Source organism: Podarcis filfolensis (genome assembly GCF_964270895.1).
Source record: "Podarcis filfolensis genome assembly, chromosome: 16".
Lineage (NCBI taxonomy): Eukaryota > Metazoa > Chordata > Lepidosauria > Squamata > Lacertidae > Podarcis > Podarcis filfolensis.
The window spans coordinates 39,952,122-39,978,594 of record NC_139620.1 but is presented as its reverse complement, the minus strand read 5'-3'; the positions used below and the strand labels follow the sequence as shown (position 1 = coordinate 39,978,594).

At 44.1% G+C, this 26,473-nt stretch overlaps 1 protein-coding gene across 39 annotated transcripts in view; it reads left to right on the top strand.

Moving 5' to 3' along the window:
• The first annotated feature begins 435 nt into the window (after positions 1-435).
• The window catches only part of CLIP1 (CAP-Gly domain containing linker protein 1), a 108,278-nt gene continuing 82,240 nt past the window's right edge, over positions 436-26,473 (top strand). For 20 of the 39 annotated variants that reach the window (XM_083589622.1, XM_083589638.1, XM_083589636.1 and 17 more), the window contains exons 1-3: positions 468-679; positions 21,662-21,854; positions 22,273-22,847. In XM_083589622.1, the coding sequence (XP_083445748.1) occupies positions 21,761-21,854; positions 22,273-22,847 (669 nt within the window). In that variant the 5' untranslated portion in view covers positions 468-679; positions 21,662-21,760. Of the gene's footprint in view, positions 1,975-3,842; positions 4,121-16,376; positions 16,570-21,661; positions 21,855-22,272; positions 22,848-26,473 lie in introns of those variants that run through there. The other 19 variants (XM_083589642.1, XM_083589635.1, XM_083589640.1 and 16 more) reach the window with 11 other exon arrangements.

Sequence of the window (26,473 nt, the reverse complement as noted above, 5' to 3'; positions counted from 1 at the left end):
GTGGCCAACCAGACCTCTCTTCTGGGAAAGCCGCAAGCGGGACCGGGTGCAAGAGCCCTCTTGGCTCCTGGCATCCAGAAGCATCCCCGGCTCCTTCGCCATGAATTAGCCGAATCCTCTTTTCAAGCCACCCAAGTTCCTGGCCATCTCCAGGGCCGGCCCGAAACATTTTGGCACCCGAGGCGAGCCACAAAAACGGCCCCCCGCCCGCCAGTCAAGAAGAGAGAGGGAGGGCAAAACACCCTTGGGGTGAAGATCCGAGTAAAGGGCAAAGGGAAGATCAGCCCCGGCCAGCTGGAAGATCTGCTGTCCTTCCCGGGGGGCGGCTGGCGCTGGCCCCATCCCTGCTTCCCTCCTGGGGGAGGGGGCTCCGAGGCAGAACGAGGCCCCGCCGCCCGGCAGGCCGAGTCCCCGGGGCGCTTCTCGCAGGGAGAAGGGGCGTGCGAGGGAGGGCCTGGCGCGCCGTCGGGGAGGAGGATCCGAAGGAAGGGCGGAGAAGCGGGCCAAGAGCCGCGCAGAGCGGCGCGCGCAGCACGTGAGGAGGCGGCGGCGGCGGCGGGGCTGGCCTGGCTCCGCGTCTCCGCCCGCCCGCCTTGCGGAGCCCAGGCAGGAAGGCGGAAGAGCCAGGAGGCGCCGCTGCCCGGAGGGAGACGAGGGCGCTGCCGGCGCGTCTGGCGGGGTGAGGCCGGGGGGGGGGTCCAGGCTCGCCGCTCTCTTCCCTCTCCGATACGCGGGCGGGGGGGGGTCCCCTGCTTTGTCTCGGCTTCGAGGAAGGGCCCCCCCCGCCGCCCCCGTCTGCTCCCTGCCCGCTTCGCCCGCAGAGGGCGGGGGGGGGGTCTGTTGCTCTGCCGTCTGGTAGCTGTGCCCCCCCAGCAGCAACACCGCTTGCCTTCCTTCTGTCTTGGTTCTTGGGGCGGGGGAGATCTGGCTGCTCTCGCCTCCTCTTGAAGGCGTGGTGGGTTGGAGCAGGAGGGGGCTCTGCCTTTCCGCGCAAGGGCTCCTCTCCGTCCAGGTGGGCGAGGGATGCGCCGCGCGAGACTCTTTGTCAGGAGTGGCGGGGGGGGGACTTGGGGGATCCTCGCCCCCCTTCTGGGGTAGCAGCCTGTATCGCTTTTGCCAGGCGTCGCCGGAAGGGCTAACCTGCTCATTTTGCAGCCCCGGGAGTTGATTGCTTTGTGGGGTAAAATATGTTTGAGGCGCGGGGAGGGGGCAGACTCTGCTTTCCAGCTCGGACTCTTATTTGTCCTGGGAGGATCGGGATGAGGTAGCAGCTAAAGCCGATCTCAGCCTTCACTAAAGGGTTAATTGGTAGGTGTTGAAGGCTCCTTTGCAAGCTTGGGGGAGTGGGGGCTGTTTTGTATTTAGAGCCCCTGGTGTTTTAATACTCTTAGGTTAAATTTTTAGTTCGTAAATGGGGGGTCTATTTATGTTTTTCAGTTGGCATGGAGGCTTGCGTCTATGGCTGTTGAGCTAATAGGATTGTAAAAGGAGTGTGGCAGAGGTTGAGCATAGGTCGGGCTCTGCATCTGCTTCTCCAGACTGGAGTTGGAAAGGCCCTGCCTTGCCCCTTCGCCAGCCTTGTTCTCCATGCAGACTTGAGGAATGTGTGTCTGGAGGGGTGTGGGCTTCAAAGCTGTCAAGTTCTCCCTCTCAGCCTGCCGTAAGGAGGGTGGGAGAAGCAGGGCCAGCCCAAAGCATTTTGGGACCTGCGGTGGACCCCAAAGTGGAGCCTCCCTCCCTGCCAAGGAAGAAGGGGCGAGGGAAGAGCTACATCAGAAACAAGGGGTGGGAGATCAACATCGAGATCTGCTGCCCGGTGGATCCTGCCACCTAAGGCGGTTGCCTGGCCTGGCCTCATGGTTGGGCTGGCTCTGAGAAGAAGCATTCCGGAGCTCTGCCTGTCAGTCTGCTAATGGAGTCACACAGACTGTGCTCCGTCATCTGATCTGCTCTTGCCTCGGGTGACAGCAGCAGGTTTCTCTGTTTTTTTGTTTTTTTAAAAAAAAAATTAATGAAATTTTACAGACAAAAGAGAATTATAGAATAAGAAAAGAAAAACAAAAAGAAAAAGAAAAAAGATACAAAAATGCAAAGAAAAATACAAAATACATGAGGAAATAAAAAACAATTAAAAAACAAATCAATCTTTTCGTATCTTATATTTCAGTTACTTGTTTCCTGACCTCCTCACACCTCCCTTTTTTGTATTCCAATTCACATGGTTAATTCAGCAAATCCTTTCCCTCTTTGTATCTATCTTAATTCTATATCTTAACATATTATAACTTTATATTTTCATCTAATTATCAGTCCATTTTTACATATTCTTTTTAACCTTATTGCTAAAGCCACTTCATTTCAATCCAACATCATTTTAGCATTCATTAATTTTACAAGGTTTCTGCAAATAGTCTTTAAATTTCTTCCAATCTTCTTCCACCAACTCTTCTCCCTCGTCTCGGATTCTGCCAGTCATTTCCGCCAATTCCATATAGTCTATCACTTTCATCTGCCATTCTTCCAAGGTGGGTAGATCTTGTGTCTTCCTATACTTTGCGATGAGAATTCTTGCTGCTGTTGTTGCATACATAAAGAAAGTTCTGTCCTTCTTTGGCACCAATTGGCCAACCATGCCCAGGAGAAAGGCCTCTGGTTTCTTCAGGAAGGTATATTTAAATACCTTTTTCATTTCATTATAGATCATCTCCCAGAAAGCCTTAATCCGTGGGCACGTCCACCAAAGGTGAAAGAATGTACCTTCATTTTCTTTACATTTCCAACACTTATTATCAGGCAAATGATATATTTTTGCAAGCTTGACTGGTGTCATGTACCACCTATATATCATTTTCATAATATTCTCTCTTAAGGCATTACATGCCGTAAATTTCATACCGGTGGTCCACAACTGTTCCCAGTCAGCAAACATAATGTTATGACCAATATCTTATGCCCATTTAATCATTGCAGATTTAACCGTTTCATCCTGCGTGTTCCATTTTAACAGCAAGTTATACATTCTTGAAAGTATCTTTGTTTTGGGATCTAACAGTTCTGTTTCCAATTTTGATTTTTCTACCTGGAAGCCAATTTTTTTGTCCAAATTATAGGCCTCTCTGATAATAATGAAGCCAGTCTCGCACTTTATCTTTTAATTTCTCAAAACTCTGCAATTTCAATATCTCTCCTTCTTGTTCCAATATTTCCCAATATTTCGGCCATTTGGTCTCCATATTGAGCTTTTTCTGAGCCTTCGCTTCCATTGGTGACAACCACCTTGGGGTTTTATTTTCCAATAAGTCTTTGTATCTTATCCAGACATTGAACAATGCTTTCCTGACAATATGGTTTTTGAATGCTTTATGTGCTTTAACCTTGTCGTACCACAAATATGCATGCCACCCAAAAACATTATTAAAACCTTCCAAATCCAAAATGTCTGTGTTCTCAAGAAGCAGCCAGTCTTTCAACCAACAGAATGCTGCTGATTCATAGTAAAGTTTAAGGTCTGGCAGGGCAAATCCGCCTCTTTCCTTTGCATCAGTTAATATCTTGAATTTTATTCTGGGCTTCTTGCCTGTCAGACAAATCTAGAAATGTCTCTCTACCACTTCTTGAAACAGTCCATCTTGTCCAAAATTTGCAATGATTGAAACAGAAATAACATTTTTGGCAATACATTCATCTTTATAGCTGCAATTTGACCCAACAAGGAAAGCTTCAAATTTGACCATATTTCTAAATCTTTTTTCACTTCTCTCCAATATTTCTCATAGTTATCTTTAAATAAATTTAAGTTCTTAGCAGTCATATTAACCCCCAGATATTTTACTCAGCAGCAGGTTTCTCTGGTACCCGGGAGACGACGGAGGTAGACCAGCATTGGGAGGTGGAGGCCATCTGCTTTGTGCTGGAGAGCCTGTAAGGGTTCCAGATTACTGCTGTTAGCAAGGAAGGTGCTTCCTCCTTGATCCCCTTCCTTCCAACACAAAAGCTCTTGTAAGCCGAGAGGCAGGCAGTTTCATTTGAACTGGGTGGAGAGATGCAGCAATCAACTGGTGGGCAGTCTGCTGCATGACATCACTGGTTGGGTGGAGGTGCCATTGGCCAAACGAGCAGAGTAAGTACAGAACTTCCTGCCACGAGTGTTGAGATTATAGATTTCCTTATAGAGCAGCTAGAAATGTATGCTTTTACAATTGGAAATACCTTGATTGCAAGGAACAGCATGTTTAGAATGCTATATTACCCTTAAGTTGTTTCTCAGAGACAATGTTTATTACCAGAGACTGATTTTTCCATTTTCAGATTCATTTTAAGCGATTAATCACCTTTGCTTGGTGTGTGAGAGAGATGTGTGTAAAGTGAAATTAGCACATGACCAGGACTTTGTTGCATGGACAGCTGGCTAGAATAGTTATCCTTGCCAAGCATTTGGTGGTTTAAGAATCTTTCCATTGCTGATATGCATCTAGAGCTTAAATATCCCGTGATTAAAAAAATTAAAAGTGGCATGCTTCTCCCTCACTCTTGTGCATGGTGCAAATAAGTTTCTTCATGCCTCCGTATATATAGCTTTTGTGCAAGGGGAAAATATCAAATAACTCTGATTAAGTTCAAGTACGTCTTGTAACTTCTGCTCTTTGAGGTTTTGTGTTTTAGCATCTTTGTGACTTTTAAAACTACAATATGACTGTGAATCCACATTTTAGTAATAAATGTAGGAGAACTAGATTCTGTAGTAAATAAAAGCAGGTAAAACATACCGTATTCTGCCATCATGTAAATTTAGCCTTGTAAAAAATGATCTAGCAAATTATAATCCTGTGTGTGAATGTGAGAGAAGTCAAAACAAAATAAAAAAAATCTTTATTTTGTTTCGACTACGGCAGACCAACACGGCTACCTACCTGTGAGAGAGAGTGTGCATGAGAGCATGCACATGTCTAGTACAATGAAAGGGTTGTGTTTTGTTTCTGTTCAAGTTTGAAATGGAATTGTAGGTTACGTAAATGGGAGCATATTAAATGTCCCTTTCATATTGCCCTTAATCCTATAGTATCTTAATCTTTAAAATCTGTAAATACTTAACTGCTGTCATACCTCTGACTATGTGAATGTACCAGAAATGTGCAGTGACCCAGAGTTGGAAAGTAAGTAAGGGGACTTAATTTCCTTTAAGATAGTATTGTTTTCCTACTGTTGGAAGGGTTTCCTCTATTTGTACAGTGGAACCCTGGGTTGCGTACTGTCCTCCTTACAAATGCTTTGGGTAATAAGCTCCACTAACCCGGAAGTAGATGCTCCTCGTTGCAAACTTTGCCCCAGGATGAGAACAGAAATTGCGCACTGGCGGCAGCAGGAGGCCCCGTTAGCTGAAGTGGTACCTCAGGTTAAGAATGGTTACTGCTTAAGAACAGACCTCTGGAACGAATTAAGTTCGTAACCGGAGGTACCACTGTACTTCTTAAAGTAACAGTAAAGTGGCAGCTCATGCAGCCTGTCAAAATTGTTTTTAGTGTCCCAGGCAGCATCAGATGTGTAATAGCTTTTCATTTTAAAAACAAACAAGGGCCACATTTTTGTTCTACTCAGGGTTGCTGGATCTATTATTGAAAATTAAAGTGTGGAAATAAGGGGATAAGCATGATATCCATGGGGCTGTGATGCTGTAAAGGGTCAGTCCTAACCAGGCTTATGATCAAGGCCTGCTTTGGTATGCCTGTATCTGGGGCCAAGAGATACCATACTCATAACCGGCTCTTCTAATTTTATGTTTTGATACTTGAGTCCAGTTGAATAAAGGAAGGCTGCATAATTGACTTAGTACAGTATTTCTAAATTGCCCAACTAGAATAACTGGAAGAGAAACACATCTAAATAAAATAATTGCACACTGTTTTCAAAGTAGGGTTAATGTAACCAAAGGCATTCAAAGCTTTGTATTTTACATATAATTTAACTAGTAATTTTAGGTAAGGGAAGCTGATTAGGGTTCTATCTAGTCAGTCTGTTTCTCCCTCTTCCTCCTCCCAGTTTACTCCTCCATGCCATGGAATAACTAGCATTGTTTAATCCTTGAGCTGGTGAAATCATGAGTGTAGAGTTCCCCGTCTTGGTTCCCCGTCAATAAACTTGTCTTGCCCCTTATTTTGCTCTCCTTTCCTTGTATATCCTGCTTGAAAGGATGAACAACGTTCAGTTCAGTTTAGTTGTTAAAATGAGGGTGCAAGTTCTCTAGTGCCTGGGAATTGGCAGAGGGTGGTGTGTGACTCATGAAAGCCACCTTTGTTTATACCCTTGGCGTTCCTGTGGGGAGTATTTCCTAAGTTGTTGGGTTAACATGTTTCCAGCTGCCTCAGCTGGAAAAGGGCTTTTGGGTATTTAAATGAAGTGTTTGCTTGCAGCACATGGGCGATGATCTCAGCTTCTCTGAGGCATTTTTTTGGCTAGTGGGGGAGTTAACTGTGAACAGCACTCTTGCCCGATAGTGGTGTCTGGAGCATGGCAGCCAGCCCTGTTTCTGGCACTAGCTCCACACAGGTTTCTGCTCAAGGGGCTGGGATGCAGAGCAGGAGAATATTGAAAGGCAGTAGAACACAGATCTCCTTCATCCCCCCCCCCTTCTCGTTCTTCACCCTTATTAGCTGTTTCAAGTTCTAATTAAATTGGTTGCTTGCTCTGCATCTTGAGTGGTTCCTGACGTGTTCCAAACTCTTCAAAAATTGTGCTGGAATATTAAATTAGAAACAGACATTATAGAGGCAAAGGAAGCCTGAAGAATTAGAAATTTTCTTTTAATCTTTAAGGGACTTATTCTTCCCTGTTGTTCATAACCTGAGAAATCTGGATCTAATGTGAGGGGGTAGCTGCTGTTCTGGCACTTTGCAGAGTGTTTTCTCAGGGAGGAAATGGGAAATGAATTTAAAAATTCACCCTAACTAATGGAGCTCTTTAGCTATTTTTATTAATAGAATATGTTCTTAAAATCACCTAGGAGAAGGCTTTGGATTCATCCGGAAATCAGTATGTTAGGGTTAATTTGATGCAGGGGGCCTGAGGGCTTGGTTCAGCCTTCTTGACCCTGCTCTCTGGGAGCTGCAGGTCAATGGTCAGTGTGGCCACATCCAACTCTTTTTCTCACATGCACACGCACACACCTCCTGAGCTAATGCATATGCAGATCAGATCAGGTGGCGAGGTTATGGAAACATATATACTGTATTTTTTGCTCTATAAGACTCACTTTTTCCCTCCTAAAAAGTAAGGGGAAATGTGTGTGCGTCTTATGGAGCGAATGCAGGCTGCACAGCTATCACAGAAGCCAGAACAGCAAGAGGGATTGCTGCTTTCACTGCGCAGCGATCCCTCTTGCTGTTCCGGCTTCTGAGATTCAGAATATTTTTTTCTTGATTCCTCCTCCGAAAACTAGGTGCGTCTTGTGGTTTGGTGCGTCTTATAGAGCGAAAAATACGGTAATTTTATTTGAATGTAACCTTTCCACAATTCAAACCATAGTCAAGGTGTCTTACAACAAGAAGAAAATAAAAAACTACCACATAATGAAAGTAGTCAGACAGTAAATAAAACATTAAAAAATACCCAACCAAACTGAACAATTTCCACATAAATCACAAAAAGGTCTAAAAGAAAGATACAAAAAACCAACAGCAACAACACCCCCCCCCCCCACAAAACCCCATCCCAAGAATCTGTTCAGCAGCCTCAGCTTTTGTAGCTGGAGTCAGTCCCAGGCCAGGCAGAAAAAGACCTGCAAGGCAGGGAACAAGCAGGTTTTCCAGGACTCACAGCCAGGATGCCATGTCCTGCCTCCTGGCTCATCAAATGACTGATTTTATGACTCATAGGGATGAGATACGCATTCCTATCAGGGTTGGGAATTCATATCCTCAACACTGTGTCTACTTTTATCTTTTTGCCATGCCACCAAAATGAGAGGGCAGGAGCTTGTTGTTGTTTAGTCATGGCCAACTCCATGGACCAGAGCACGCCAGGCCCTCCTGTCTTCCACTGCCTCTCGCAGTTTGGTCAAACTCGCAGTTGGTAGCTTTGAGAACACTGTCCAACCATCTCATCCTCTGTCGTCCCCTTCTACTTGTGCCCTCCATCTTTCCCAACATCAGGGTCTTTTCCAGGGAGTCTTCTCTTCTCATGAGGTGGCCAAAGTATTGGAGCCTCAGCTTCAGGATCTGTCCTTCCAGTGAGCACTCAGGGCTGATTTCCTTAAGTATGGAGAGGTTGGATCTTCTTCCAGTCCATGGGACTCTCAAGAGTCTCCTCCAGCACCATAATTCAAAAGCATCCATTCTTCGGCAATCAGCCTTCTTTATGGTCCAGCTCTCACTTCCATACATCACTACTGGGAAAACCATAGCTTTAACTTATACGGACCTTTGTTGGCAAGGTGATGTCTCTGCTTTTTTAGATGCTGTCTAGGTTTGTCATTTTCCCTTCATGGTTCACTGCCTTGCTGTGGTGAAGGGGCTTGAATAACCCAGAGAAGCTATCAGCCATGCCATGCAGGGCCACCCAAGATGGAAAGGTCATAGTGGAGAGTTTTGACCAAACGTGATCCATCTGGAGCAGGAACTGGCAAGCCACTCCAGTATCCTTGCCAAGAAAACTCCATGGACAAAGGCGGGAGCTTGGGCCCCACTAAAAATTGCACATGGACCAAGAGTTCACTACCCCTGCCCTGATTTAGTGTCTTCAGAAATTCCAAGTGGGGTAGTCACATTAGTCTCTTGCAGCAAACATGATGTCGCGTCTTGTAGCAGTATGCCTTTGATGAAGTGGATTGGGGGGCCTGTGAGCCTCCAGGTGGTGCTGGACCACCTCCCTTCAATTCTAACCATTGGCCAGGTTGGCTCGGTTTGATGGAAGTTGAGATCTGACAACATTTGGAGGGTCCACAGATCCCCCATCCCTGAAGGAGACTCCGCTTTGTACAAGCTTGTGTCACAACAAATGTGTTGGACTGTTCTTTTGTACTGTCTTGCCAGCAGTCTTCTCCATATACTAGGTATGTTGACTCTGACAAGTTGAAGGAGGTTACCTGATTCAAATTTACACCCCTGATTTACATAAGCCTGATAGGCCTTATCCCAGAGAAAATATCTGAATGCAATGGTAATACTGGGAGGACTTCCTGAATAAAGTAAATGTTCTGAGGGCCACGGGCCTGGTTTGTGGCAAACCATGGCTTCCTATATATGAGCAGCATTCTGGTTTCATGCTGCTGAAATTGCACCTGAGCTGGGAGGGAACAAACTATAGTGCTGGCTTAGAGTTATGTGCAAACCAACACTTGTTTCTTCCAAAACTCACAAGCAATAAGCCAAGAATTAGCCTTGGCTTCCACTCATGGCTTGTTTCAGGGTTATGGCGATGTGCAGACTGTGATCTAGTGGCTAGAGGGCTGAGCTTGGTTATGAGAAACTTGAATTTAACTCAAGGGTGTGGAACTTGTGGCCCTCCAGATTTTGGACTCTTATCTCCCATCAGCCCCAGGCAGCATGACCAGTGGTTGGGGAGGATGGGCATTATAGTCTAAGAACCTCTGGAGGAGCACAGGTTTCCCATTGCTGCTTTAAATTCTCACTCAACAGTGAAGCTTACTAGGTGGTCCTGAGCTAATTGCTACCCCAGAGGACTGTGGTGTGTTTGAAATGCCACACTTGAATTCTTTGGAGGAAGGTTTGGATAGCAGCATAACAAATATATAGGTTGTAGGACCTGTGGACAAAAACCATGCAGGGGTGGCCCAGCCTGTTTCGCCTCCGGAGGCTGAAGCCCCCCACGCCTCCCTTAACTGGGTTGTGTGACAGCATCCACAAAGCAGCAACAGATTCTGTCAAATTGAACTGGTGTTAGCAGCTCACACTTTACTTTCTGCAAGTCTTAGACTTTTAAAAACATCTGCTGTTTTACCTCCCCTGTTAATAAAAGGTGGGAATTTTCTCAAGTTGCTGTTTTGAAATAGCACAAAGATTACTTTACAGACCCATCATCAACCATCTACAGCAGTCCAGAATGTTTTTTAAAAAACCACACAAAGTTTTTTTTAAAAAAAAACCACAAAGTGGAGGCCTGCAGAAGTCAGGCAGCCTTCAAATGTGTCACAGCTTACAGCTCCTGCATATACTGTAGATATTTTTGGAGGCTCACACCAGGGCTGGGCAACACTCATAACTCAATGAGATTTAAAATCTTTTCTCATTGATTTTATCCATGTCCATGGGCTTCCAAACCCATTACTCTTTAGAGAAAAAGAATATATGTCATTAGCTTCCCAGTCCTGAGAATCAGAGAAAAAACACACGTTGTTGCCTTCATTGCTGCAAAATTGAAGATGGAAAGACAGGACCAAAAAGCAAACCTTAGTATTTGGAGATGATACAAGGAAGACTATTTCTTAACTGACTTACAGGCTGACTGGTACCTTTGCACATGTTTAATCTATTCAGATGTGCACATGGTTGTGCCTGCGGGTGTTTTCCATGTCCACTTGTTTTTTAAAGTGCTCAAGGATACAACAGGGTCTTTAGAGAGATGTCCCCCCCCCACATGTATGTTTGTTAATATCAACTTCAAAAGTTGTTGATGAATAAAGTTCAAACTCCCCAGTCTTTGTGTTTATGTGCGTGGGCAAAGATAGAGCCATCCTGACTGGGCTGTAGCCGTGGGCTGAGAGAGGTCACTGGGTGGCTTTGAGCCTAAATTACCTCACAGGGTTATTGTGAGGATAAAATAAGAGCCACGAACACTGTCTTCAGCAGTAAATAAATATAATAATTATAGAGACTTCATATTGTTGTTAAAGCAAGCACAATAGGCAGATTGTGCCGGATTTCTCCTGGATTTTGCCGGGAGGAGGAACTGTTTTCATATTCTTGTTGGAATGAATTAAATGCTGCTATGATTAGGCAAGGGAGTAAAATACAAAAACATTAAAAAGTCAAACAATAATAATCTGATCCAATAAAAAAAGTCACAATAACTTTAAAATAAATCACTTATATCAAATAAAGCAATATTCAGTAATCCCTGTATGGGGAAGTTTTTAATGTTTGATGTTTTACAACGTTTTATATATGCTGTAAGCTGCCTAGAGTGGTTGGGAAAACCCAGCCAGACGGGCAGGATATAAATAATAAAAGTATTATTATCCATTAGAATTTAATAGTAAACAGTAAATTAAATATCAGCAAATAATAATCAAACAGTTTACGATTATCAATTACAAAAAATTACTAAACTATAATAAATAAAAATAATGGCAAGTCACAGATGACAACCTTGAGTTAGATTAAGAACTTTGAGAACTTAAAAAAGAAAAATCACTTTATCCAGAGCCAGTCTACATATATATTAGCCTATTTTGACCTCTTTTTCTTAATGGTGACATGGACCATTCATAATTTAGGGATATTCTTGACAACTGTGAGCAGGGCAGTGGGGTGGGGTAAGTGAAGACAAGCTACAACAATTAACTATAACGTTCACTGCTCCTGCTCAGGTGGCACAGAAAAAGCATTTTGGTTTCTAAACTTCATTCTGATTGTGCAGATAAAATACAACTGATAAAATTATACAGAATGGGGTATTAGTGTGTGAAAATAGTCAGTCTCCAATGATCCCCCAGGCATGCACCTCTAGATGGGGGGATGTCTTCACTTGGTTGCAAGTGGCCAATCATGCACCTGGCACCTGCCTAATTCGAACACTGGTTGTACTAACAGTATCAGCATCCCTCTCTGCAGCCTCTCTTGCTCTGCAGCATACATCCCAGCTAAACCCTTCATCCCTGCTTCCTGGTTAGATCACTCCCAACTCTTAACTTCATAACTTCTAAGATCTCCTTTTCTAACACGTGGAGAGGCCTCACATTTGCATTCTCACACCCATTTCCTTTGATCCTGTGTAGTGGGAACACACACTGAACTCCCTCTGCTCTGAACTCCCTTGTTGTTTATTTCCCCCATGTGGTCATCTCACAAAGAAGTCTGTCTGACTTCATTAACACTTGCTGATTGGGTTAGGATTATAATGTCCAATATACAACCCAGGAAGTGTGCCTGCTTAACTTGCTTTTACATGTGTTACAGAGGATGATGAGTGGTTCTATCACACCTTATTACCCCTGATACCACACTTGGGTCTAGCTATTCCACATACCGGTCCTAATTAAATCCTAACGTTAATCAGACCCAAGAATTTAGCACCCACGGATATGTTCTACTGAGGAATAGTTAATGGCAAAGTTTTGCAAACAAGTAAGTTTTGAGCATGCTGTGTTCTGCGTATTCTTGCACTGTGTGTCTGCATCTGTTGCCAAGATCAAGTTTTATTCGTCTCTGGTTTGCACATACCTAACCCAGAATGCCATATTGTGGACCCATGCACCTTGTATCTGGGAGGGGTGTGGGAAGAAGGATTAATAGAAGACAAGCACAGCCTGAGTTGGATAAAAGTAGGCCACAGCTTTCTTCGGATAGGCATTGGGCATGAATCCATGTTATCTACCAGCCTACCTGCTGGCTGGTGAGCTTTTTCAGCAGCCAGGTTGACGGTTGCTGAGGTCTACCTCAGCAAGGATATGATGAGCCTCCCCTGGCTGCTGGTGGGGGGCACGGCCTATCCGACTCTGGGCTTCAGGACAGAAAATGCCACCCACCAAGAGGGTATCCTATATATTGGGAAGGGCAGTAGCTCGGTGGTAGAGCAGAAGGGCCCAACTTCAGTCCCCGGGGGCGAGGCTGATGGGCTCCCTTCAGTTGCCAGCCTGGCTGCAAGGCATGCTAAGCGCTTCACACCAGCCATAAGTTCCCCTTGCAGCTGTTTGGGGCTACAATGGCTGCTCCTGGGGGCAAAGCAATTGTGTGCCACTGGGCTCTCCATGTATGGTGTAATAGTAGTCCTAGATGGGTAGCTGAAAGGCAGGCAGGAGGTTGATAACCTCAAAGTTAATTTTTCAAAATTAATTTAATACCAGTATCAAAAATTAAGTTAAAACAACAGATCAGGAGAATAGTTCCTACATGGGGTAAAAGTGCATTTTATTATTTTTTCATAATTTTTCAAGTGCTGTTAAAATTAATATTCTACTTTAACTTTCTGATTCTTTTTTCATATCGTGTATAGAAAAGAAAAGAAAAGTATTTGTTCAATGCTCAGTTTTTGGTTTTCCAGATACTTGTATTACGATGTGTGTTTTAAAATGTGCCCAAATAGGAATGCACATTTCGATGAAAAAATTGTTCATCTCATGGAAGGCAGTGGTGTCCATGTGCATTCCAGTAACCATCTCCTGATCCATCCGGTGATATGAGAACAAATCTGTTTAATTTAATTGGGGTTGTAAATGTAAGACGTAGGCTGCCATCAAATGAGAGTCTTTCCTACTCAGGCCCCTCAATGATAAATGGAACTTGAGCAAAAACAAAACATTTGAATGAATGAGCCATTTGTTTCAATGGGGCTTGCATAGGAGAAATGCTTGGTGGATTGTTCCCAGACTTCACCTCTCTAGTTCAGTAGTCTGCCATGCTTTTGAATGTCTTAATGCAGGCATTCTTAGATGTACCATGAAAAAGTTTTACTGTTTTTCTATGACTTAGAATATATCTTTTGACGGTACATTTTAAAGAGTTTGCCTCTTTATTTTTTTAAAAATAAACATTTTAATTTCAGTTACATCTTTTTAAATTTCTGACTGCATAAAAACTTTTATGTTAGTTACTGAACCAGTAAATAATAACTTTATATTGTGAATTATCCTGCTGTCACGCTGGTTATGTTGGGATTTTTTTAAAAAAGTTTTAGTGTAAAGGGAAAAGGTTTTGAAAAGCATTCAGTTTTTCTTTGATAAACTTAGGAAACTGCACGCCACTCCTCCAGTGAGGAGCAAAGAGGAACAGAAAAGGGCAAGCACTGCTTGCAAATAAAGGAAGTGAGCTGATGTTAATTCGTTTTTAAGTAGCAGAAGAGTTGACAGCATCAAATGGGGGGAACTATTCAGAACCTAAGGGCAGATGCTGAAATATCAAGTCACCTTTAACATTGGGGAAAGAACACCTAAACTGTCTCTAAAGGGCAAGATCTGATAAAAGTGCAGTGAGGGTGGCAGCTCAGGTATGTAGATAGCTGAGTATAGATGGCTTATAGGTGAAACTCGGAGAATTAGAATATCGTGGAAAAGTTCATTTATTTCAGAAATTCAACTTAAAAGGTGAAACTAATATATGAGATAGACTCATGACATGCAAAGCAAGATATGTCAAGCCTTTATTTGTTATAATTGTGATGATTATGGCATACAGCTGATGAAAACCCCAAATTAACAATCTCAGAAAATTAGAATCTTAAATGAAATCAGCAAAACAAGGATTGAAAAAAGAGCAATATTGGACCTCTGAGAAGTAGAAGCATGCATATGTACTCAGTACTTGGTTTGGGCCCCTTTTGCATCAATTACTGCCTCAATGCAGTGTGGCATGGATGCTATCAGCCTGTGGCACTGCTGAGGTATTATGGAAGACCAGGATGCTTCAATAGCAGCCTTCAGCTCTTCTGCATTGCTCAGTCTCATGTCTCTCATCTTTCTCTTGGCAGTGCCCCATAGATTCTCTATGGGGTTCAGGTCAGGCGAGTTTCCTGGCCAATCAAGCACAGTAATTCCATGGGCATTGAACCAGGTTTTGGTACTTTTGGCAATGTGGGCAGGTGACAAAGTCCTGCTGGAAAATGAAATCAGCATCCCCATAAAGCTCGTCTGTGGAAGGAAGCATGAAGTGCTCCAAAATCTCCTGGTAGACTGCTGCGTTGACCCTGGACTTAATGAAGCACAGTGGACCAACACCAGCTGATGCCATGGCTCCCCAAATCAACACAGACTGTGGAAACTTCACATTGGACTTCAAGCATCTGGCATTGTGTGCCTCCCCATTATTCCTCCAGACTCTGGGTCCTTGGTTTCCAAATGAGATGCAAAAGCTGCTCTCATCAGAAAAGAGATTTGGGGAGCCATGTCATCAGCTGGTGTTGGTCCACTGTGCTCAGGCTTCTGTCAGTCATTCAGTTGTCACTGTCTACAGGTGCATACCTCCTTGGGCCCACTGACCCCTCCCTCCGTTCCCTCCCCTCACCCTCCCCACTCCACCCATCGGAACTTCTTCAACCTTCCTCTTTCTGCCACTCCTGCGGATTCTGAGGCCAAGTGGCCACCACTTTTGGAGGCCTCCTCCTCTCCATGCGGCTCCTCTTTCTGCCCTTGCCAACTCCTCATGCTAATTGGTGGTGGCAGTGGATCCCTAGGTTGGCTGAGAAAGGAAGAAGGTAGCCAATAGAGGCACTGGCCAGCCTGTGGATCTGGATCCCAGGGACAGGGCCCCTGCGGCTGGCAGGGGAAAGAGCCAGCAGACTGCTGCAGCCACCACTTTTCACACTGTAGTTCACACTCACGTGAATTACTGTGTGATGACAGGCAAGAGCAAATCGACATCATTATTGCAGAAGTTATAGTAGAAGTGCAGTAGGTTTGTTGTTTTGACTTATTTCCCTCTGTCAGGAAAAAATACTTTCCTGTGTTATAACCATACACAACAATATTGTATAGCCATTTATTTATTTTAAACATTTATATCCTGCTTTTTAGTCAACAGGCCCCAGACTAGCTTTCATTAATACTGCCTTTCTGTCAAGCACTCAAGACATAACACACTTTAAAAACACTTATGTAGAACAACAGAGTCCTCTCAGGCCAGCTGATGATCTTCAGGAGCTGATGACACAAACTCACCTGGGCTTCCTATCTTCTGCCTTCCCTTAGGGCACGCAGGTTTCAAGTTGCCCCTGGGAAGGTAGGGGAGGGACTCCTGCTCTGGAGGCTAGGACCCAAACCAATGGATTCAAGTTACAAGAAAGGAGATTCTAACGGAATCCCCTGGGACGGTCTCCTTTGGGACGTTGTGGACTCTCCATCTTTGGAGGTTTTTAAGCAGAGGTTGGATGGCCACCAGTCATGTATGATCTGTTTGAGATTTCTGCATTGCAGGGGCGTCAGGCTGGATGACCCTGGGGTCCCTTCCAACTCTACAAGTCTATGATTCTATGAATATATAAGTAATATATTGGGAGTTATAGCCCCTGTTCTTCTAAAGAAAGCAGTAACAAGGCTAGCATCGAGGAGCTTTTCCTTCCTTTCCCTGGAATGGCAGAAGCTGGAGAAACATTCCCCCTCTTGTCTCTACCGAGCCTGGCCAGCAGTGGCATTCCAAGGCATGTTCTTGCAGACATTCCTGAATGCTTGGCTATGAGGTCAGAGACAATGAAGTCATAATACAAAAGGCCGGAGTGAGGAGAGAGCCCACCCCCTCATGGACTTAACTGTGCACTCTGGTGCTGCTAATTAAAGAGCACAAGCTGAGGGAATTTCAGGCTGCAGCACTTGAAGCTTTCCCAAGCCACTCAAGGATTTGATCCCCTGGAAGCTGTCTTAGATATTAGTGTTGTGAATAACAGAAATAAAGCAACCATACCTCAGTTTGGGTAGGTAACATATAGAATGACCAGAACTTCAGGCTTTAAATAGACTTTTTGTTATTTCATATCTCTGCATATGGTTCAACTGTTACTTCCACAAAACATCGCCTTGTGGCAGAAATCCTTAAAGGTTGCAACTTTTTAGCTGAATATGACCTGCTGCAATAATTCCACTTCTGCTCTTTTGACACCCTGGACTCTCTACTGCTTTCTGTATCAGAGAAGTTCCATCTGTCTTATATTTTCCTGTGCATGTAATATGTTGCTGGGCTTAAAATTTAATTTCCCAATAGTTTGCTTCCACTTAGCATTGCTTTTGACTGCCAACCTTACTGTATTAAGACTGACAAAAATTAGATGCTCACATATTAATGTACAAGCCCACCAAGCAGTTAAGTTCTGGGGACGGCCTGTTTCATGTACCTCTTCTGCCCAGACCCTGAGATCACCCTATGAAGCCCTTCTTTGTGTGCGCCCACATGAAAGGTCTGGAGGGTGGCAGCATGAGAACAGGCCTTCTCTGCAGTGGCGCCCAAGGAATGCTCTCCCCATGCAGGTGAAAACATTCTTCATCAGCCAGGCCTTTGGCTGACTGACATCCGATGCCCTTTTAAATGTGTTGTGGAAGGGGGAATTACTGGGTTGTCTTCGTTCTTACTTTTGTTATGTATTTTGTGTTTTTTGTATTATACTTTTATGTGGTGAACCATCCTGAGACCTATGGGTGTAGGTTGGTATACAAATTTATTAAAGAACAACAGCAGCCTAACCCCTACACCAGGCAGCCTGCTGAAAGATTTTGTTGGCGTTTTGCTTGCTGTGCTGATCTATATGTTCAGCAAGATCACTTGACAAAGCTCTCCTTAGACTGCATCATTCCGGACTGCCAGGACAGGGTGGCATTTCTAAATGTTGCCTTGTGTTTAAACAAAAAAGCAGGCTTATTGCATGTGAGAAAACTAGCAGCTTAGGGAAAGTGAGATGGTGAGGGAGAGAAGGGAAACATATGAAAAGAAAATAGAAAAGCAAATGGGCAGTTTGGCTAAATGATGCGAAAGCAAAGCTTTTGGCAAAATGGCTTTGATTCTCTTGCTTGTTTTGGATGGTATAGTAAGGTCATCTTTGCAGGCAGTGTGTTGTAGTGGTTAGAATATTGGACTAGGTAGGGGTCAGCAAACTTTTTCAGCAGGTGGCCGGTCCCTCAGACCTTGTGGGGGGCCAGACTATATTCTTTTTGGGGGGGGAATGAATTCCTGTGCCCCACAAATAACCCAGAGATGCATTTTAAATAAAAGGACACATTCTACTCATGTAAAAACATGCTGATTCCCGGACTGTCCGTGGGCCGGATTGAGAAGGCAATTGGGCCGGATCCAGCCCTTGGGCCTTAGTTTGCCTACCCATGGACTAGGACATGAGAGGCTCAAGTTTGAATCTTGGGCCAGTTATTGTCTACTGCCACTGGGCAGCTGTGAGGACAGGAAGGAGGAGAACCAAGTACACCTCCTTGGGCTCACTGAAGTGAAAGGTGGGATATAAATGTATTAATAATCAGTCCCTGGTCTTGGAGCTTATGTTAACCTTTGCTCCTTTTAATATTAAATAATACTGAGGATGTGAGGTAATGTGTAAAAGGGCTGCAAGGAAGGGTCATGAGAAATGGAACAGTGCATAGAGATTTATGTCTAGGGTTGGATGGTATTTGGATCCTCTTCAGACCTTTGATTCTGTTATGCTTAAACAAGGATTACTGGGTTTGTTCAACATGTCCCTGAACTTTGGATTTCTCAAAGCTGCAAGGAAAGTGTATGGAGACTTTTTGTTTGAATCTGGTGCTTTTTGTTTGTATCTGGTGCTGGCTGCTGATTGTCAGATGGCCTAGAGAGACCTTTGGCCTGACTCCATAGGATTGCTGCTGTGCTCTTAGAATTAATGAGATAGTGCGGGGCATTTATCCTGAACACTGACATTCAATTAAAATAATGCTGTAGAATGCGGGTTACCATGCAGAACATCTAAAGTTTGGACCCTCTAAAGGGAATTTGAGGGGAAAACCTGAGATTCTGAATATAAGGTTTCATTTTAGCCCTGTAATTTCCTTGATAGCCATATAAGCATCAATGGAAATCAATTGCTGCTTAAGTTCCTCCCCTTTCCTTGTGACTGGGCTATGGTTTATTCTCTTGTTGATTTCCCTAGCAGATGAACTGTTAATGCTCTGCATGCCAGTTATTCTCCTCACCCCATAAGCACTTCTTGTGGTCAATCTGCTGTAATTATCATTTGAAGGGTTTCAGGGGGTGTTTTAGCTCAAGGGATTTACGCTGCTGGCATTAGACTAAATGAATTGTGGCTTTTAAGGGCCTGTGAAATACCAGGGAATAGAAGTGCTTCCCCTTCCTTCCACATGGAGAATCTGTTCTTGGGGACCATCTGTAAATTCTCTTATGCTTTTAAAGGCCTTTTTCATCCATTTTCCCTTGTCACTCTATGCACTCTATTAACAAGTGGCCGATCTCACAACTCACCCATTGACTGCCTTCTTGCAGCAGGGCAAGCCAGGGCTGCAGGATTGTTGGAGCTTAATGGGCAATGTGCTGGTGCTTGTTGCTTGAGTGCGCCCGCTGTGCTCCTCCCCTGGTGTGAGGGGGAGAAATGGACCAGAGAGCTGCCATTAAAACTAGGCTACCTACCTGTGATGGCCAGATCCAGTACCTTGGTTTGTAGCTCCCTAGCAAGCCAGCATTCATAAACCAAGAACACACTATGGTCAGAGGCGGGGGCAGCACAGTCCATTTTGCCGCTGTAGGTGAAATGGGAAGCTGCCCCTCTCTCTCCCCCAACCGCCCCACCAAAGCTGGGGTCCTGGCTGCTGCTACCTTTCCTCACTTCTTGTTGTGGTGGGGTAGGAGGCACTTGTGGAACTCTGGCACCACCGTAAACATCTCCTGCCCCCCTGCTCATCACCAGGTCATCCATGCACACCCAAGCCCTGACTTTAATATTATTTTGTATAGGGCTTTCTCGGTATACGTGTCACTTCACAGAATAACATAAGCAAAAGAAGATGGGTCCCTGCCTCAAAGAGCATACAATTCAATACTAAGGGAAAGCACAAAGCAGGGTTGGGGTGGGGAGGCCTGTCCTTCAAACTCTGCTAACATATTTATTTTTGGTATATAAATTCCATTATAATTTATCTCAGGATGATTTTACAGCATACTTAAAGCAAAAAAATACAGTAAACCTATTAAAAGTACCAAATAACAATCAATGCAACACACAAGTAAAGTAGCAAAGTTAAACACTTCATTTCCAATGTTTCAAAATACAAAATGCCTTGGGGAATAAAGAGGTTGGGCACCAGGCAAGCCTCCTCAAGGCGAGCCCACAGCCCCCTCCTTTGCTGCCCCCTGAATTGCACCGAGTCAGGATGGCTAGCCTGCCTTGCTAGCAGCCAAACCACGGGTGGCTAAAGCTGTCTAGTTTTTTAGTTTTTAATGTGCTGTCTCCTGATGTCTTACTTTCTGAATTTCTTACTTTAACTCCTATCGTAAGCTGCCTCAGGCATCTTAATGGAAAGGCAGGAACTAAATGTTTTAAATAAAATAAATGATAAGAGAGGTAGCAAGTTACAGTTAGCTTTTGGTGGTGGGCATATTGCTATGGAGGACAGCAAAGAAGAACAGGGTCATCTTAAGAGAATAGGGCAGCTGAAGGCCACAGAGTTGATGGAGTGAGGGTCATGCAGACAGATATAATGGGAAATAAGGGTGCCGAAAGAGGAGAGGAAAAGTCCCAGGACGGCTTGGGAGGCTCTGATCCAGATTTTGTGCTTAACAGCAGCAAGTCCCTGAACATTGCGCAAAATGGTAAAAGAAGCTGCCTGTTTTTGTTTCCCAATAAATATTCAAACAAAAGTTTGAAACCCATCTGGGGGCAAGAGGAGTAGAAGATGTGTGCAGAGTTTGCTTCTGTTCCTACTGAGGAGCATTCTGTCCTCTTATAATACATTTCCATGCCAGGCCAGAGTATTGCTAGCAGTCCTAGAGGATGACCTAAAAATGCTGCAAGCTCAGAGACTTGTGCTGCTGCCAGGACACTCTGTGCACACTGTAGACCAGGATCTGCATTCCATAACCTGTATGTCAAGTTCTGAGAAAACAGTTGAGCGACCAAGTTGCTTTTTCGAAACCATTTCAAAACTTCTCTGCCTCCTCTAAGTGCTCCTTGTAGGTGATTTAATTGTTCTCACCTCCACCACCTGTAACCACTAGCACACAAATGATGCCTCTCTCAAGGACCTTTTGGCATAAGTTGTGTGTTGACAAACAGCCAAAGATACATTTAGATCACCAGTGCGTTGTAAGTTTTTAAAAGAAACAATCCGCTGCCTTCTTGTTGCAGTTAAAGGAAGCCAGTCCTCAACACGTAGTGAGGAATGCTTGATTAAAATTGATTTAGGAAAAATAATATTGCCACTTGTTTCCTTCTGTAAAGCCTTAGTGGGCCTCTAAATCAAAGCCATTCACTTTTCCTAGAAACTGGGAAGGAGGAGGAGCCTCCTTTATACCTCTGGCTGCAGTGCTGGGGGGCTGCGTGGGGGCCTGTAGAGTGACTTGTGATCATCAGCCAGGAGGGTGTCTCTTCATTAGCTGCCAAGGGATAATGCTCTGCTGAGTTTTGTTGTTGCTTTTGTTCAGCTCTTTAAAAGCCATGATTCCTCTACAGGCCTCATGTGCCATCTCCCTCCCCACCCCACTTTATAAATACATAGAATTGTCTGAACATCTCAAATAGCTGAATATTTTCTATGGTAATGTTAGTAATGTCATAAAGGGCTCTGTTCTCTCCCCCCCCCCCAGCAACCTTTAGATGAAATGTGGAAATTAAGTTTCAAAAAAATCAACTTGTTTTTCATATGAAATAGGCTTCCAATGTGGCAATAGCCAGCCTTGCCCTGCAAATGTTCCTTTATTCTTCTGAGGCTTGTGGGCTTTGTGCCCAGAAGTTTCTTTACAAGTCCTTTACAAAAGGTACTTTAAGAGCAAAAAGTACATTTTATCTTTAATTTTTTGTTTCTCTAATATATACACAGGTTTAACTTGGAGACAAACGGCGTAGAAACCCATATTGCATCCATGTTTGGGAAAAGATAGTTACTGCAGACAAGAGGGGATCAAACGCTGACAAGAAGATGAGTATGTTAAAACCGAGTGGGCTTAAGGCCCCCACCAAAATCAGCAAGCCTGGAGGCACATTACTGAAAATAGCTGCATCAGCTGCTCCTGGTAAGGAAGATGAGGGATGTGGCTTTTCCTTTTTTAACATTTTCTGATAAAAATGTAATGGTGCACATTTCTGATGCATGCTTATTTTTAATAGCTGCCATGTAGTGGGGTGAATTTCTGAAGATGTTTTGCAAAAACAGGAGTCAGTTGGATGTTTGGTTGTGTCTTTGTGTGTGTGTATTCTCCCAGCTCCCCTCCAAACCTTTGGGACATGATATCCTCTCATTTCACAGGGAGGTGGGGGTTGACCTCCAGCCAACACTGCATTAAACTGACCTGACTATATAACCTGGTCCTTATTGGTCTGTCGGGACTAGAAACTCTGATTAGGTGATGTGACTGAAGTGTGGATACAAAAGCAGACATACATAGCTTCAGAATAAATATGTCTGACTCTCTCTGCTGTGTTTGGTTCTAGCCCCATCAGAAAAGACAGCAGCCTGTGAGAAGACACCAACTGCACCCACTTCAGAAGCACAGGAGGAGTTTGTGGATGACTTCAGAATCGGGGAGCGTGTTTGGGTCAATGGGAATAAGCCTGGTTTTATCCAATTCCTGGGAGAAACACAATTTGCTCCTGGACAGTGGGCAGGGATTGTTTTGGACGAACCCATTGGCAAGAACGATGGCTCTGTGGCTGGAGTTCGCTATTTCCAGTGCGAGCCTCTAAGGGGAATTTTTACGAGACCCTCTAAGCTAACACGGAAAGTACTGACTGAGGATGAAGCCAATGGTACGCAGGCCTCTTCTGCTTCCCGGGCAACTTCGCCAACCTCTGTGTCAGCTGCTAGCCTCGTGTCTTCACCTTCTGCAGCAGCGCACCTGCCCCCCACAGGTATTCCCCACAAGACATCGCCTCCTACTGCTAAGGAACTCCCCACTTCTCAAATTACCAATCTTTCCAAAACGGCAAGCGAATCCATATCAAACCTTTCTGAAGCTGGCTCTCTGAAGAAAGGAGAAAGAGAACTCAAAATGGGGGACAGAGTTTTGGTAAGTTTGTTTTATTTCCACTAACCAACAAACTGTGCCTCCATGTCAACCTGCCTATTCACTGCCATCATTGTTAGAAGCTTTCCACTGTAGGCCATCAAGAGCTGAGGCAGGTGGCTGCTGCACGGAGAGACTTCTGGGTGGCGGAGGCTGCAGGTGAATTGCTGTGTTCCCTACCCAGAGTGGATTTCCAGGGGCTAGCTCTGTTGTTTAGGACTCACGTGAAGATTTTTTAATTTATGGAAGATTTTTCTCATATATAAATGAAACAGCCATCTGTGGCCTTTTAGAAGTGGGTGGGATAAGTAGGCAGCCTCCACAAAGGGCAGGCAATTAAGCAACATCTCTTTGTCAGGAGAGACTGCATGATCTAGGCTTACCAAATGCAGATATGGCAGGACCACCTGCCTGTCCAGCAGAGGCTGGTTGGAAGGAAGTAGGATCATGCAGCAGGCAGCCTCGGCGTTGGGCAAAATCTTTGGGTTGTATCTGTTGTGTCTCCTGCTCAGAGTAGATCAGTTGAAATTAATGGAGATGACTAACAGGTCCATTAACATCAGTGAAACTGCTTTGCGTAGGTCCAAGCATTGGATACAACCCTTTGGGCTCACAGGGACCTTTTGATAGTTGAAACAACTTATTTGCAGCAGCACAGTTTGAGAATTGCAATCTTGTTCCTCCCCAGCATTTCACATCTTGTAGCTAAGAAGTCGAGTTCAGGTGATTCTGTGGCTAAATTGCAGGGATTTAATCAAACCATAGAAGTCCCTAGAATTAAACCAAAGGTAGAAGGACCATAAATCTATGGCGTGTAACCCGCTAGTTCAGAAACTTGTCAGAGCAAAGTCTTCTCCTGGGTCTTAAAAGTTTTCCCCGCTCTCATTCAGTATCCTGTGACCCAGACATTCTCCAGCTGCGTTTGCTGTTCATGCTTGTGGGCAGTTAAGGCCAATTGGAGTTGGCAGTTGCTGGGGAAGACCAGCCCATGACCTGCTGCTGCAAGTCTGAATGACGTTCTTCCTCAAGGCAACATAAATGCTGTTGGGCTTGCCCACTTCAAGGAAGAAGCTCATTTACCTTGCACACACTGAGAGCAGGAACATTACATGACATCTGTCTACAGTACTTCTTGTTACTTTCTTAGACAAGTTAAGTGACTCTGTTTGCCTGCTTGTCACATCTCTGCAGACCTGCCAGCTTCTCCCCAAAAGGCACAACTTAATCTGAGATCTGTGAGATACAAGTAGATGTTTTGACTGGGCTGTCCATGGGAAGAGCAATCTGGAAAGCCTTTCAGGGCCCGTCATTTGGGAATCATTTTGGTTATCATTCTCATCATGGCCTTGGCCTGTCAAAAGCAGTAAGGATCCATCCTGTCTAGAATTACGGCTTTTGTTTATATAGGCTCTTGCGATGGCACCATATTTTAGAATGGAAGTAAGTGGGTTTGAAATGAGACTTTTAATGTCTGAATTTTAACACATGTATAACCTGAGCAAGAAAAAATCCAGTTTAATCATTGAAAGTGATCCTATACATATCTGCTGTCAAGTAAGCCCCATAACAGTCAGTAGGATTGTCTGCTACCAGGTAAAAGTGTGTAGGATTGCAGCCTTAAGCCCAGTTTCCCACTGATACTACTACATAGATATCTTAACCAGCGGTGTAAATCTGATCATTTTAATTTGCAGTTAAATTGCTACATTATTTAGAATAGGATACTTTGTTTAATTTTTTGAGATAACATGATTTCTTTATTAGTTTTCAGTGCTTTGATAGATAAGTTTGCTGGTTAGCTTTATTATTTGAGCTCCCTCCCCACCAGAGCAACTGTTTCATCTCCTATTTGTAACCTTTAACTTGTAGTAGCTGTACTCTCTCTCTCTCGGTGATCCTGCGTGGTCGAGGAAGATGGTCTTCCATGAACACAGTCTTAGTGGTGTGTCCGTAAATGACTGTGGAGGACGGTTCTGGATCCGCACATCCTTTCATAGTGTGGACATAGTTTACGGGTGGGAGTTGATCATGAAGACGATTTGTCAAATGTGCCTTCCTCTTTGCTTGTTTCTCCCTTTTGTCCTGAATTTATGCTTCTTCAAAATCTACCACACCTTTTGTACAGGCTATTCTCCATGAGACTTTTTTTTTTAATGGGTTTTGGAAGACGCCTGTGTGCTAATTTGTTTTATGTGTGGAGATCAGTGCACACTGATCCATGCACACTCTTTGCAGAAAGGCTCTTTTCCGATAGCATGAGTATCACAACGGTTGGTATTCTCTTACTGCTGCAGCCTTCATGCACCTTCACAGCCGTCATAACATATCACTAGTTATCTTTCACCTGTTTTGCCATTGAGGGCTTTTGGGATACTTTTGTGGGGCTACTTGTTGCCCACACCTCTCTCCCCTGTTATAATGAACACAGAGCAAACAGCCCAATGAGATGGTTCTCATTTTCAGTTTCCATTAAGGAGGATATTTGATGACAGATGTGAGCCTAAGCATTTGTGGCTTTCCTTCAGAATTGGTTCTTGTCAAAGGAAGAGGGATGCTTCTGACCCAATTTGGTGAATGTACTTAAGTTCTCTTAACGTGTGCTTCTGTAGTCAAAATATAGCTCACCTGAGAGGACCTTGCCTTAAATGGTCACACTGAATATTGTGTAACAAGAGCTATCTTAAATGATCCTGGTACACAAAGGCTGAATCTGCTTTTTAAAAGTCTGTGGAGGTTGTGGCTTTCCTTGTACAGTAAAAGGGTTCTGAGAATATTGTTGCTTCAGGCTGTATGGAGTTCCAGCCAAGTGATACTCTTCTAGAAGATAAGGAGCATAGAAAAGTCAGTGATATGTCTGCTTTTGCATTCAGCAACCAGATGGAGCGTTTGTCCTTCTTAGAAGCCAATGGGCACCCATATTTGATTAAAGCATGTCCAAATGGAAACAGTCTAAAACATTTGCCTTTCCTGCCATTGTATCACAAGCACTTAAGAGCTTTTGGAAGGAATAACTCTTAATACTGTGTGTTTTTCAACATCTTGTTCAGATGAAGTTTCTGTAGTTTGCAGAAAGAAATGGAACTGGTTTTATTTATGTCTGGGGGTGGGGCATCCAAGAAGGGTAATGCATGGCTCAGAAGATGGTGTGATGGTCCAGAGCAGAAGTTTCCACTTAGGGATGAAAGAGGGATAAGGAAAGTGTGCAGCCATGCACAGGCATTTGATTCCCAAATATATTTTTGGGTAGACCAACTAAAATTTCTTAATATTTTGAAAGGAATGTCTAGCCCTTGTGGTTGCATCTATAAGTTAAGAATAAAGGCAATAAAGGAGCAAGTCAAAGGATCACAACTGGAATTAAGAGCCTAAGAAGAACTCTGCTGGATCAAGACAAAGGCATCCTGTGGCAAACCAAGTGCATTGGCTACCTCACTGCTATCCCTGAATTCTAGACTAAGGAACTGCTTTTCACTTAAAATGTTATTTCAAGCTCTTATATCACTGTATGAAGACTGAACTGAACACATTAAATCTGCAACCAGGCCATAGTGCATGTGTACTTCACATAAGGTCTTGTTGCAGAAGCTGGCAGGGCAACAGGGAAATGAACAGTTAAATCATTTTGTGGC